At 33.6% G+C, this 15,491-nt stretch overlaps 1 protein-coding gene across 1 annotated transcript; it reads left to right on the plus strand.

Moving 5' to 3' along the window:
* Positions 1-294: 294 nt before the first annotated feature.
* LOC149843242 (uncharacterized) lies at positions 295-14,935 on the plus strand. Its single transcript, XM_090000864.1, has 3 exons — positions 295-516; positions 649-812; positions 14,008-14,935. The coding sequence occupies exons 1-3, from the start codon at positions 295-297 to the stop codon at positions 14,933-14,935; spliced, it is 1,314 nt and encodes a 437-aa protein (XP_089856990.1).
* The last annotated feature ends 556 nt before the right edge of the window (positions 14,936-15,491 follow it).

Genomic DNA, 15,491 nt, shown 5'->3' on the forward strand with positions numbered 1-15,491 from the left:
TGGTTAGATTACAAAATCCATAAAAATAGTGGTTTGCACATTAGTTCTTTGCTCTTCCATGATTAAAAACCAAAACAAAGAATGTTTCCGCCTTCCTAGTTGTTTAGACATTCACAAAAATTCCCAAAGTGTCCTTCATTGTAGAGCACGATGAGAACCATCACCACCCACCGTTCATGATTCTTGCCTCCCCTTTCTCCACCATGATTCGAACTCGAGATCTCTAAGAAACCCATTAGAGGCATTATCTGAACAAGGAGTGAATCTCCTTTTTCTTCTTGTGTCTCCAGTACCATGACTTTGACGAAGAGAATGAGGCCACCATCCCTCCAAATTCTTGAAGAATCCAGGGTGTCATGCAGTTCAAAACCGAGTTGTAGAGAGATCAGAATCGATGATGAGACGACCACCGCATATGATGCCGCGAGGTGTGCAGTTTTCGCGAAGAAAGGAAAGAAAGAAGTCATGGAGGACACCCACAAGGTTGTTTCGGGCTATCGAAGTAATCTGAAGAAGGTGATACTAAGGATTCTCTGGAGTTATCATTATCTGATTCTTGAATTACTATTTTCTGATGTTCTTCTTCACGTTCTTGGCTTGCTCTGTGTCTATCAAGCAATTTGGGTAATTGGGTTTTTGTGGATATAGGAGTTCTTTGGAGTGTATGATGGACATGGGGGTAAGAATGCAACAGAATTTGTGGCAGAGTTTACACATCATGTGCTTGAAATGATGGAAAATGCGGTGATCTCAGTAAGGTGGAAGCTATTAAATCTGCTTTTCTTAGGACAGATGAAGAATTCCTCAATAAGGTATTGCCCTTCCTGCTTCTAATAAGCAAATGATATCACCTAATTGTAAAAGTTTCAAATGTTATGTCTCATTGTCTTTTATATGTTTTTGAGAAATTTATATAGGCATAAGGCTTGAGGAGTAGTCCATCCAGAAATCTTATGTTTGTATTGTTTGTGCAAATGCACTTGGGCAATTATAGAATTTTGCAGATTCATATGAGGGTAGTGGGTGTATCTGAATCTAAGGCTAAATTATCTTTTCTCTAAGGATATACCCACTTATCCAGATAAACAAGATAATAGAGGATATTCGATTATGGAGCAAGATGAAATTTCCCAGCTGATCCTGCTTATCAGGATAAGTGGGTGCATCCAAACACTCCATAATATTCATATGGTGGGTAGTGAAAGGAGAGCAGTGGCAATCATCTGAAAAGTTATGACCAAGTGAATGTTTGGCTTTATGTGTCAATGGTTGTTGATTTTTGTTGCGATGCTACCTTAAGCAGGCCTCTCCGGCTTGACTGATGAATTTTAAATCTTAGAGATGAGATTTGCTCTCCCCACCTACATCCAGTCCCCAAGCAAAATCCGCTTGAGATTTTCACTATCAACCTTGTGTAACCACAAGAATATACAAACCAAATTCGGTTCCACTTTCAGTAACAACCCTACTAAAAGCAAACAACTCCTTTAAACCAAGGAGTCCTTTTCTTTTATAGAAAAATGAAATAATCAACTTACAATCAACCTACGAGCCCTTCTTATAAATGCAAATAGAATGCAATTGGCTTCTAAGGTAGTTGAAATACTCAACTCATGAATTTACTATCTCTCAAAAGAATTTGAGTGAAAAACTGGAGTGAAAATATCAAGTGAGTGAGAAAACAAATACTTGAATAAATAGGAGTGAAAAGCAAAGAATTCGATCTTTGTAATTCAATGTAATTTGATATGATTTGATGTTTTTAGTGTGGAATGCACTCATATTTATAGTTGAAAGATTCCATACGTTGAGGGTATGAAGGAGTGTCAAAATAGTCACTTTTGAATGGTCAATTCGTTTGAAAAATGAAAAGACACACCTTTTAAAAGTTTCAGAAAAAATGACAAAATTAGTCGACTGGAACAATAGTTAGTCGACTGAAACAGTAGTTAGTCGACTGAAATCAAATATTAACAGACTGACAGTTATCGTCGGTCGGCTAATGTATTTAACAGAGCCATTTGAAAATTTGAAGTTTGAAACTTAGTCGACTAAAGAAAAAATTAGTCAACTGATAAAATCATCAGCTAAATTTTTTGAAAACAAACATTCTGTCCGGTCGACTGATATAACCTTCAGTCCACTGCTGCTCAATTTTCCGAAAACAAACATTCTGTCCAGTCGACCGATAAAACCTTCAGTCGACTAATTCAGAAAATCGACATTTTTGCTTTAAAAAATTGGTATGAAAAAGTTTGTCGACTGGTGAGTTTGTTGGTCAACTAATAAACATGAAAAATTAAGTAAAGAGTTTTCTAAAAGGATTTTCATGAAGGGTTCTTTTAGAAAAGTTTTTCTAAAGACTTTTTAGGTGAAATGCAATCGAAATATGCACTATAAGTAAGGCTCTTACAAGAATCTAAGACATTTAATGAAATTTATATTTGCACACTAGTCTTCAAAGATTCTTCATCAAATTCTTCAATTTTTGTCATCTTTCTTCATTGCCTTAGCTGAAATGTAGTTGATTCACTTGTTCATTATCAAAATCTAGTTCGAGAAATGTCATATACGGCTTCATTGTCGTAACAATCTCCTCCTTTTTTATGATGACAAACTAGTCAAAGATAGCATTTAGATGCATAGATGGAGATTTTACTCCCCCTATCAATATGTTACAAAACATAAGAAGTTAGCACAATCAAAGCATATATATCACATATTGATTGTTTTGCATTTTCATCATTACTTTATGCATTTCTATTTCTTTCTCATGAAATCAGCATCAAGCTCTTATATAATTTTCAATGCTTTCTCATGCAATTTTCATATGTCTTTTTCTCCCCTTTTGTCATAATCAAAAGGTGTAAGTGCAGTCATAGCATAAGCAAAATGCAAATTCAAGTCCAAAATATTACAACCCAAAAATGATCAAAGTTCATGAAAAGAAATATATATTTTTTTTGAATTCTAGATGGTCCAAATAGATCTAAATGTAAAAGTTCAAGAGGACGCTTTGTTGAAATTATATTTTTTGCTTTGAAAGAACTCTTGATTTGTTTACCCATTTGGCAAGCATCACATAAGTGGTCATTCTTATATGGTATTCTAGGTAGGCCTCTAACAAGATCATTCTTGGATAACTTAGAAATTAATTTAAAGTTAACATGTCCAAGTCTCTTATGCCATAACCATTGAATTTCATTTGAAGCAATAAAACATTTTTCATTAAAAGTGGGTAACTCATCTAGATAAAGTTCATATACATTATTCATTCTTTTACCTTTAAAAATGATCTTTTTAGAATTAAAATAAGAAATTAAGCATAAATCATGTTAAAAAAGAAACGAGAAAACCTTTATCACATAATTGACTAATGGATAATAAATTATGCATTAAACCATCTACTAAAAGAACATTTTATATCAAGAAAAATTTTGGATTACCAATGTTACCAATACCAATTACTTTTTCCTTGTTATTGTCACCAAAGGTGACAGTTTCTTCATCCTTACTTTAGAGAGTGGAAAATAACTCTGGCCTTCCAGTCATATGTTTGGAACAACCGCTGTCCAAGATCTATTTGCTTCTTATTTTGTGTACCTACAACAAAATTGGAAGACAAAGCATTTGACCCCTTTTTATTTTCGAGTCTATGGGCGTTAGTCTTAGGAACCCATATCCATTTGGATTTCGGTTTTCTTTGAGAATAAATATTCTTTCTATAAAAAGATTTAGCATTTTTAGAGTAATCATGTATAGGCTTATAAGCTTTATAAGTACCATAATTAGATGCATTTTTATTATAACTAGAAAATTGAGTTCTTTAAACAAATGATTGAGAATTTTGACTTTGATTTTTTACCACATAATTTTGTCTATTTTGAGTATCAAAGAAACTATATCCCAATCCAGTTTTATTAACCGAGCATCTTTGAGAACCAATAAGTCTTTCTAGATTTTTTTGTCCATTAGTGAAATTGGTCATTATAAAAAGAAGATCATTTGATTTTTCTTTCAGATTTGATATTTCTTTTTTTAAGATTTTGGTTCGAATTCCAATTACTTTTATCTCAGATGCTTGACAAGAGTTTTTCTTCTTGAGATATTCTATCTCATGAAGTAACACTTTGTTTTGAGAGTCAAGAGTTGAATTTTAAGTTTTTAACTCTTTACTTTTAGAACTTAGACTCTTAAATTTAGCATATAAATCATTAAATGCTTCTAATAAATCATCATACTCAAATTGACTTATCGAGTCTTCTTGTACTACAAAGCACATGTTGGCAACTTCTTCTTTTGATTCCTCATCGGAAGAGAAGTCACTATCGTCCCAACTTACCTTTTTCTTCTTGAATAGGTCTTTAGTCTTGATTTTGAGAAGAGGACAATCTTTCTTGATGTGTCCTGCCTTTTTGCAGTTAAAGCACTTGACTTCATTAGGATTTGAAGAATCAATTTTCTTTACTTTCTTTTGAAATCTTTCATTTTTGATGAATCTTTTGAATTGCCTTGTGACAAAGGCAATATCTTCATCTTCTTCTGAATCTTCAGAGTCAGAAATGACTTTGATAATAAGAGATTTCTTCTTGGGTTCTTCTTCTTGTCTATCATGAAGTTGGACTTCATATGCCATTAAGTTACTAACCAAATCTTTAAGAGAAAGGATGTTTAAATCATTTGCTTCCTCTATTGTTGTGATTTTTTTCTCCCATTCAGGAGTTAAACACCTTAAAATTTTTCTAACTAAATCCACTTGTGAATATTCTTTTCTAGGGGATTTTAGAGTGTTAGTAATATCGATCATTCTTGTTACCATGTCCGATATAGACTCATTTTATTTCATTTTAAACAATTCAAATTTATGAACGAAAAAAGCAATCTTAGATTCCTTTACCTTTGACGTACCTTTATGAGTAACGAGAAGACTATGCCAAATTTCATTTGTTGTAGAACATTGAGAGATGCGATTGAACTCTACCTTATCAACGACACAATACAGTGCATTCATAGCTTTGGCATTGAGTGAAACAGTCTTCTTTTTTTTATCAGTTCATAGCTGAAATCAGTTAATGGTGTTTGGTACTTTTCTGAAACAACTCTCCAAATTTTGAGATCCATAGATTGTAAGAATATTGCCATTCTTACTTTCCAATATCCATAGTTTGTTCCGTCGAAAAGAGGAGGATGAACAAAGGAGCATATTTCTTTGTGCTGAGATGATGTTGTTGTTATGCTAGATGATGGTAATATCAAAATATAGCAAACCTGCTTTGATACCAAATGAAAGTATTGTAGGATCAAGGCAACGAGCACTAGGGGGTGAATAGTGCTTTTAAATATCAACTTTAGAATTTTGAAGAATTTTAAGATTCGCAAAGCAATCACATAAAGAACACAAGAATTTATCATGGTTCGGTCTTCCAGACCTACATCCAGTCCCCAAGCAAAACCCGCTTGAGATTTCTACTATCAACCTTATGTAACCATAAGAACATACAAACCAAATCCGATCCTATTTTTAGTAACAACCTTACTTAAAACAAATAACTCCTTTAAACCAAGGAGTCCTTTTCTTTTACAGAAAAATGAAATAATTAACTTACAATCAACCTACGAGCCCTTCTTATTAATACAAATGGAATGTAATTGGCTTCTAAGGTAGTTGAAATACTCAACTCACGAATTCACTATCTCTCAAAAGAATTTGAGTGAAAAATTGGAGTGAAAATATCAAGTGAGTCAGAAAACAAATACTTGAATGAATAGGAGTGAAAAACAAAGAATTCGATCTTTGTAATTCAATGTAATTCGATATGATTCGATGTTTTTGAGTGTGAAATGCACTCATATTTATAGTTGAAAGATTTAATACGTTGAGGGTATGAAGAGGTGTCAAAACAGTCACTTTTGAAATATCAATTCGTTTGAAAAATGAAAAGACTCACATTTTAAAAGCTTTAGAAAAAATGACAAAATTAGTCGACTAAAACTGTAGTTAGTCAATTGAAATCAAATATTAGCATATTGACAGTTATCGTCGGTCGACTAATGTGTTTAACATAGCTGTTTGAAAATCTGAAGTTTGAAACTTAGTCGACTAAAGAAAAAATTAGTCGACTGATAAAATCATCAGCTAAATTTTCTGAAAACAAACATTCTGTCCAGTCGACTGATAAAACCTTCAGTCCACTGCTGCTCAATTTTGTGAAAATAAACAATCTGTCCAGTTGACTGATAAAACCTTCTGTCAACTAATTCAGAAAATTGACATTTTTGCTTTAAAAATTTGGCACGAAAAAGTTGGTCGACTAGTGAGTCTGTTGGTCGACTAATAAACATGAAAAATTAAGTAAAGAGTTTTCTAAAACGATCTTCATGAAGGGTTCTTTTAGAAAAGTTTTTCTAAAGACTTTTTAGGTGAAATGCAATCAAAATATGCTCTCTAAGTAAGGCTCTTACAAGAATCTAAGATATTTAATGAAATTTACATTTGCACACTAGTCTTCAAAGATTCTTCATTAAATTCTTCAATTCTTGTCATCTTTCTTCATTGCCTTAGCTGAAATGGAGTTGATTCACTTGTTCATTATCAAAATCTAGTTCAAAAAATGTCATATACGACTTCATTTTCATAACAAAAATAATTATTCATGCATCAAAATTCTTAACAAACAATGCAGTGTCAGTATAATAGGGTTTAAAACTTAGTTGAATAATCACATTACTGAATTTATCATGCTAAGTCTTAGGAGCATGTTTTAGGCAATACAAGGCTTTTCGCAATCAAAGAACTCTTCCATGTGCCAACTCTAAACCTGGAGGTAGTTTCATATAAACTTCCTCATTAAAGTTTCTATTTAAAAATCATTTTTAATGTCTATTTGAAAAATAGGTCATTTTTTAATTGAAGTTATAGAAATGAGAGTTCTAACAGTAGTCATATGAGAACGGGAGTGAATGTTTCTTCATAGTCAATTTTATACTCTTGACTATAGCCTTTAGCTATGATTCTAGTTTTATATCTCTCTAGTTCCATCACTTTTTGTTTTAAATTTGTAAACCCACCTACATCCTATAGTTTTCTTTTCTTTAAGTAAAATTTGATTTTTTCAGGTTTTTGCCTTTTTTAGAGCTTCTAATTCATTATTCATAGCATTAATCTATTCATGATAATTTTTAGCTTCATTATATGAAGAGGGTTCTATATAGGAGTGAATGGTCGTTAGACACACTGTATAATTGGGTTCAAATGATTCATAGGATACAAACTTATTAGGTGTCTTAGATGTTCTCATAGATCTCATAACACTAAGTTGACCTTGGGAATATCTCTCTAATGCACATGGAGGATGCTCTTGAGATCTATGAGAATAGACATGTATTTAATTTTGAGGTTCAATTATATCAATAGAAGCATTATCTTCATGTGCATCATGAGTGGTCATCATTGTCACTTCATGCACACCTTGAATAACATTTCTATCATTCATACCAACAATATCAATATCATGCTCAACAATATTACTATCATGCATTTTAGTTAAATCAAATAAAAATGAGTACTCAGATAGTTCCTTAGACTCAATTTTTTCAAATCTATTTTTCTTTTCAAGAAAAGTAACGTTTCTAGAAACATAAAGTTTGTCCTTTTCAATATCATAATACTTATATCCTTTTTTTTATTTTTGGCATAGCCCAAAAAAATACAATGAGTGACTTTTGTGAAAAACTTGTCTTTTATATTAGAAAGGACAAAACATTTAACCAAAAATCCTTAATCGTTTATAGTCGGGAGGCATTTTAAACAATTTTTTAATAAGAGAAATATTTTCAAGAGTGGTTGAAGGCATTCTATTAATTAAGTAGACTACTATTAAGGCAACTTCGTCCTAAAACCTTTTTGGAATAATTTTGGATATGAGAAGAGTCCTAGTAGTCTCAATAATGTAATGATGTTTTCTTTCGGGCAACCTATTTTGTTGTGATGTATAGGGACAAGACCTTTGATGAATACTTCTTTGTTGATCAAAGTAGTTTTTAAAATCATTTGATAAAATTTTTTCATGAGTGGTCATCATTGTCACTTCATGCACACCTTGAATAACATTTCTATCATTCATACCAACAATATCAATATCATGCTCAACAATATTACTATCATGCATTTTAGTTAAATCAAATAAAAATGAGTACTCAGATAGTTCCTTAGACTCAATTTTTTCAAATCTATTTTTCTTTTCAAGAAAAGTAACGTTTCTAGAAACATAAAGTTTGTCCTTTTCAATATCATAATACTTATATCCTTTTTTTTATTTTTGGCATAGCCCAAAAAAATACAATGAGTGACTTTTGTGAAAAACTTGTCTTTTATATTAGAAAGGACAAAACATTTAACCAAAAATCCTTAATCGTTTATAGTCGGGAGGCATTTTAAACAATTTTTTAATAAGAGAAATATTTTCAAGAGTGGTTGAAGGCATTCTATTAATTAAGTAGACTACTATTAAGGCGACTTCGTCCTAAAACCTTTTTGGAATAATTTTGGATATGAGAAGAGTCCTAGTAGTCTCAATAATGTAATGATGTTTTCTTTCGGGCAACCTATTTTGTTGTGATGTATAGGGACAAGACCTTTGATGAATACTTCTTTGTTGATCAAAGTAGTTTTTAAAATCATTTGATAAAACTTTTTCATGAGTGGTCATCATTGTCACTTCATGCACACCTTGAATAACATTTCTATCATTCATACCAACAATATCAATATCATGCTCAACAATATTACTATCATGCATTTTAGTTAAATCAAATAAAAATGAGTACTCAGATAGTTCCTTAGACTCAATTTTTTCAAATCTATTTTTCTTTTCAAGAAAAGTCACATTTCTAGAAACATAAAGTTTGTCCTTTTCAATATCATAATACTTATATCCTTTTTTTATTTTTGGCATAACCCAAAAAAATACAATGAGTGACTTTTGTGAAAAACTTGTCTTTTATATTAGAAAGGACAAAACATTTAACCAAAAATCCTTAATCGTTTATAGTCGAGAGGCATTTTAAACAATTTTTTAATAAGAGAAATATTTTCAAGAGTGGTTGAAGGCATTCTATTAATTAAGTAGACTACTATTAAGGAGGCAATTCGTCCTAAAACCTTTTTGGAATAATTTTGGATATGAGAAGAGTCCTAGTAGTCTCAATAATGTAATGATGTTTTCTTTCGGGCAACCTATTTTGTTGTGATGTATAGGGACAAGACCTTTGATGAATACTTCTTTGTTGATCAAAGTAGTTTTTAAAATCATTTGATAAATTTTTTTCCCCGAAATCAGATCTAAAGATTTTCATAGAAGCCTTAAATTGGTTTTTGACATATTTATGAAAATTTTGAAAACAAGATTTGAGTCTAAGAAAATAAATTCATGTGTGTCTACTATAGTCGTCCACAAATGTAACATATAAGATACTCTTCCTTTAGACATAATTGGTGCCGGTCTCCATACATTCGAATGTATTAACTCAAATGGTTCTTTAGAAACAAAATAACTAGGTCCAAAAGGTAAAGATTTCATTCTTCCAAGAATACAATCTTCACAAATTAATTCTTTTTCATTACATTTTTAAAAAAGAAAATAAATACGTTTTTGCCATGGATGTCCCAATCTCCTAAAAACATAAAGTTTGTATTTTATTACAAAAAGATTAAAATGCCCCTGCAGGCAAAAACCTATTCTAAATGTATTCATATATATGTATATATAAACACATATACCATATACATGTATATCGACATGAAGATAATATATATTCACATATATATATAGTTATATATATATATATATATATATATATATATATATATATATATATATATATATATATATATATATATAAATATATACATATAGTACAAATATTTTAACAGCAAATGCATGCATTATCACACGCTAACTCCTGTATATATTTTTTTTCTTTTTGACAGACAAGCTGAGAAATAGCCGCTGCTGGGATTTGAACCTAAGAACCTATATAAAGTCTTATCTCCTAACATTTCTAAACGACTTAAAACATGTGTAGGTATTTGCTTAATTTGAACTTACAGATATATTTTGTATAGGTTAGTTAGTAGAAAACAAGCATTAGATGAGGTATTTTCATGTTTAGATGTGTTTTAGTTCTATAAAAAACAGCAGCTCGTATGCGGTAAAAATTGATAATAAAAAATCAACTTTCTAGTTAAATTGATTTGATCCAAACTATGATTTTTAATAAGTAATCCATGATAAACATATCTAATTAACCAAAAAATGCATATAACTATGTTTATTTGAAGTGGTTAGGAGATAAAACTTTTTTTATAAGAGATAAAACTGTTTAGGAGCTACTAATCTCTCTCTCTCTCTCTCTCTCTCTCTCTCTCTCTCTATATATATATATATATATATATATATATATATATATATTCATCTTGTGATTATATATATGTTGATTGCAATTGTCTTCAAGTTCATTGTGTTGGACTGTTTCAAGAGTTATCATGATGCTACCGAGTCATCCAATTCAGTTGTTGATAAAGAACTTATCCAAATGAAGTGTTTCTGTGCTATAATGAGTTATTTCAATGGGTCAACCTATGTAACACAGACTCTTCTAACAGGGCACCGCACCTGCACCCATGCGGGTGTGACACTTGGACATGGCTTCCTTTGTGTCAGATGAAGTCAACCACACTGAAGTCCATTTCTGTCCAAAAGTAGATTCAGTTAACCCTAACCAAGTCCAATTTTATCTATATTATATATTATAAATACATAAATGCACACATATACATCACATACATGTAGTGTTAACTTAAAACTGTTAAAAATTATATATATACCCTCTCTGCACCGAGTTTTTTTAAAGTGCTGCATCGCCGCATCCGCACCGGTATCTGCACTCGCATCTGCACCCACACCTATGTGACATAGAGGTCAACCTATTTTTTTTTAATCAATTGAGATTGTATCCATCTTAATCACAAAAGGTGGATTTTATCCTTGAGATTGTATGCTTACTTCCATGACCTCTCATCTCTTTAAAGTCATACCAATGATGTTTCTAATTTAAAAAGTTGGCCTACATTATGAGTCTGTAGATAAACACGTTAAGATTATTTTATGCAATGAAAAAAAAACAAGGCAATGGCCTATCCGAACAGCTCATGATTCTTATCACCTATGGCATTAGCACAATTCTTCCATTTATAATTTTTTTTTTGTATTCTTTTTCTTGGAGCCATGATATTGCAGTGCATCGATTGTGGTTAGAGGGCCTTCTATGCTCTCACGCATCACGTGCCTTTTGTTGTCTAGTGTTTTCACTCTTTTTGCATCTTTATATCCCACTTTTTCTGCTTTTCTTCTGGCTTTTTTCACTTTCTCCTTTTGCAAAGGAAAACTCCATTCCAATATGCATGCATTTGTTTAAATAATACTTTTGAAATGCTCAAATGACAACTATTTCCAGCTTTAGTTATTTCTTAGATGGAATGTATGTTGTTTTCCTGGATAAAAAAGCAAATGTCTTTTCATTGAAATGGTTGTACTTTCTTATATAAAGAAGACTATGTTCAAGATTATGAGCTAAAAATTTATTGTCAAATCATTGGGCCTTAGTCCCTGTGAAAAATATGCTCACATCCCATGTCTCCGAAAAGCCACTATATAAAGTTTCTATAATGGTTGCCAACTTCTGTTCCTGTCGCTTCATGAATCAGGTTCTGATAAATTGGAATCTTTAGTGTCTTTATACTTTCTTGTAGTGTTTACATAAAACATATGACTAGTTAACATCTTACTTTTTTAACGTAGTGGTACAGTGCAAAAACTATTTTTTTTCACTGATTACTAGAACAATTTGATTGAAAACTGTTTTACTTGGGCAATCAAGAAGCCGTCCATACTGTCATGAACCTCTGTGTGGAATCAAAGAGTAATTTGATGAGCATGAAGGACACGTCTAAAGAATATGATGAGGAAAGGAGTGAAAACGTTGGCCCTCCTTTAAAGATGAGGAGAACATCAAACCAGCAATGGACAAGAACACAGAGACTGAACCAGGAGAATCTGAATCCAAACCAACCGCCACCCAAGGGCCTCCTGGGAGCATGTAAGGAGCATGATGGATTAGCTGCAAAGAGGAGCAACTTGGATGACATAACAGTCATGATCATTGATCTTAAGCACTTCATGTGCAGCTGACAAGTTCTCCATCCGTTGGTCTTTCGGTGGACAATGAACTCACCAGCTGTAACTTTGATGATCATTGTTCTTGAGTACTTCATCCACAACTGACAAGTTCTTTCCATCTGTTGGTCTTTTTGTGGACAGTAGACTCACCAGCTGTAATTCCACATTCACAATTTTTTGGAAAAATTTGTTGTAAATAAAATTTAACCAATGAAAGAAATAGATTGGCTTTTTTTTTATAGGCAAGTTGGGGTTAGGCAGACCCCTACCAGTTATACAACTATACCATTGGGTTTTGAACCTGCAACGTCCCAACACAAGGTGATGTTCACGAGCTGCTCCTACCAGACAAGCCCGTTGCCTTTTTTATATACATACGGGCATTATCTTTCTCAGAAAATGATAGGAGCATGTGAATCCAACCTAAAAAGGCAATAAAGCAATAATGAGAAATTGCATAGTAGTTCATTAGATGAGGTGCAACGAGTGAAGGAGCCGATCCATTGACTAATATGACCAATGCACTGAAGGCATGGCCGGAGGCACCCATGGTTGTGGGAAGTTCACATGAACCCCCATCTGCAGCGGCATGCAACAGCATTGATGATCCCGTCCTTTGCGCTTTGGATTGATTCTGATCTCATGAACTAACATTTATGCCTTCAGATCCACTGAGATTGGTCTTCATTAGACTGGGATGATGACTATGTCATATAGACAGTAGCACAGGGGTATCTTGGTCCAGAATCATAGGTGAACTGTATGCAGTAACCTTGCACATGGGACTGCTTTACAAGCCTTATTATTTTATATCTGGCTCGATCTTTTTATATGGATCAGAAAATACGCTTTCTCCAAAAACAATTTTTTTTTCTATTGGATCACATGAATCATGACTACCAACATCTCTCTGCCTGCAATTGATGCAAACTAGAAGTGAAAATCATTAGTAGAAATTCAAGCATGTTCTCAATCCAAAAGCTGAGCATGCAACTCATGGAATAATCAAAGTCAAAAGTTTCTAACACAAGAAAGAAAGAAAGACAGAAGAGATATGCCACTGAATTTTTTGTTAAACTATAAATATCACCAAAACCAGGGCTAATTGTATGTTTCATTTTCCAACCAACACTGCTAAACCCCAGACTCCTCATATTTTTTTTGTGACTACCACCTGATTCCCTTCTACTTTTCTATGTACTCTCATCAAAATTAAAACCTCACATTGGAATCCCACTTCTTTTCCCAATTTGTTTATCTCTGACCGGTCCCCCCTTTTACACAAGCACTCATTACATCAAGTGGTGCATGCTTCGAATTCCTAACTGCAAGTCATAATAAAAGATCCTTCTCTTTCTACTCTAGATAGGTCTCTCTTTAAATCTACCGTAGTAAAAAATGCAGGAAACACCAACCTTGGATTTCACAAGAAAATTACAAAAGAAAAGAAACTATCAGAGTTTAACCATAAAAGTGGGCAGCCCACATGAAAATTTCTCCATTATTGCAATGAAAAGATACCAATCAAACACATTGTTCACTAAAGCTACGTGGAGATGTAATGTTACCACATTCACCATCCCTACATTGTCTCCCATCTCAATCTCAATAGACCTTTCCCTTTCTCCCTCTCCCTCCTTCCTTGCTGCCACTTATAAGCAAAGCCTTGGGATTTGATTCCCTCAAGATCATTTGTTTAAAATTTGACTCTTCTAACATCTCCATCTGCATGTTCAGCCCTTCTCTTATCCTTCTTCCATTGCTTTTGTAGCAACAGCAAAGTTACTAGTTTGCAGCTGTTGTACAGTATGGAGGATAATAAAGCCTTTGTTCCTTCATGTTTTGTTGGTGAGAAGCTTACAGAGGACCAATACATTGCAAAAAAATCCGGCCAAAGTGTTTTTATGTCGACATATCGAACGAAGATCGCGAGCCACTGCAGATTGATCACAGTGACATGGTGCAAGAACCTATTGGCTCACGGTCTCTCCATCTCAATTGAGGGTTCAGCAGCTGGTGCAGATGAACATAGTTGCAAGGTTGAGCTCAAGCCTTGGTACTTCTGGAGAAAGCAAGGTTCTAAGTGTTTTCAGATTGACGGTAAGCCCGTCGACATATTCTGGGATCTCAAACTAGCTAAATTCTCAATAGAGCCTGAGCCTCAAGGCGATTACTATGTTGTGATTGTAAGTGAGGAGGAGGTGATACTGCATCTGGGTAACATGAAGAAGGAGGCCTACAGAAGAACTGGCTCCAGGCCTTCATTGATCGATGCGATATTGGTTTCAAGAAAAGAACATGTTTTCGGCAAGAAAAGATTCACCACTAAGGCGAAATTCGATAACGAAGGCACAGTTCATGAGATCTCTATAGAGTATAGCACCATTAATGGAGTATTTTCCGAGCTCAACGACCCGGAAATGGTGATCAGAGTTGATGGGCACTTAGTTATGCAAGTGAACCACCTGCAGTGGAATTTTAGAGGTAATGAAAATATTTCCATTGATAAGATCCCAATTGAGGTGTTCTGGGATGTCCATGACTGGTTGTTTAGTCCTGGACTTAGACATGCCTTGTTCATTTTCAAGCGTTGTTCATCATTACAAAGATCATTATCATCATCGTCGTCGTCCTTGTCATTATCGCCATCGCTGTCATCTGACTTCTGTTTGTACATTTATGCCTGGAAGTTAGAATGAATAGCCAAAAATGGAGGTTGGTGGTGGAAGAGAGGCTGATGCAGGGGACTGAAGAGGGAAGGTGGGCATCACATGGTGGGGATGGATGTGGGGTCCAATGGAGTATGGAAGTTAGTTTTACAGCTGTTTTTTTAATAAATGGAGATGATTAGTGCTAACATTGGATCGCTATCAACAATCTTTTTATCTTCTCTTTTGTCAGTTTTATATGAACAGTGTAAACCTTTCTAGTGGTCCGATTCCAACCACCGATACAGATGAGTGTTGATAAAAGTTTCTTTGATTCAGTGCTGCATGTAAAGGTATTGTGTGGTTACGTGACAGAGGGCCTGAAGAGTTGGTCCACTGTGGGACCTACATGCAGGCAGGTCCAGTGCAAATTTGCAGTCTATGAGATGCACAGACTTGGCTGTATTAGATGACTTGGACCTATTTCATATAGACTTTTACTAGTTTGACTTAGTTTTACGTGGCTCTAACATGGCTTTTATTAGGGTTGGTAGGGGGGCTTGAGCAGGAGGACCGAGATGCTTGATTCAAAGGTTAGCTTCTGACA

This window comes from Nuphar pumila, chromosome 3, assembly GCF_984573655.1.
Source record: "Nuphar pumila chromosome 3, dmNupPumi1.hap1.1, whole genome shotgun sequence".
NCBI lineage: Eukaryota > Viridiplantae > Streptophyta > Magnoliopsida > Nymphaeales > Nymphaeaceae > Nuphar > Nuphar pumila.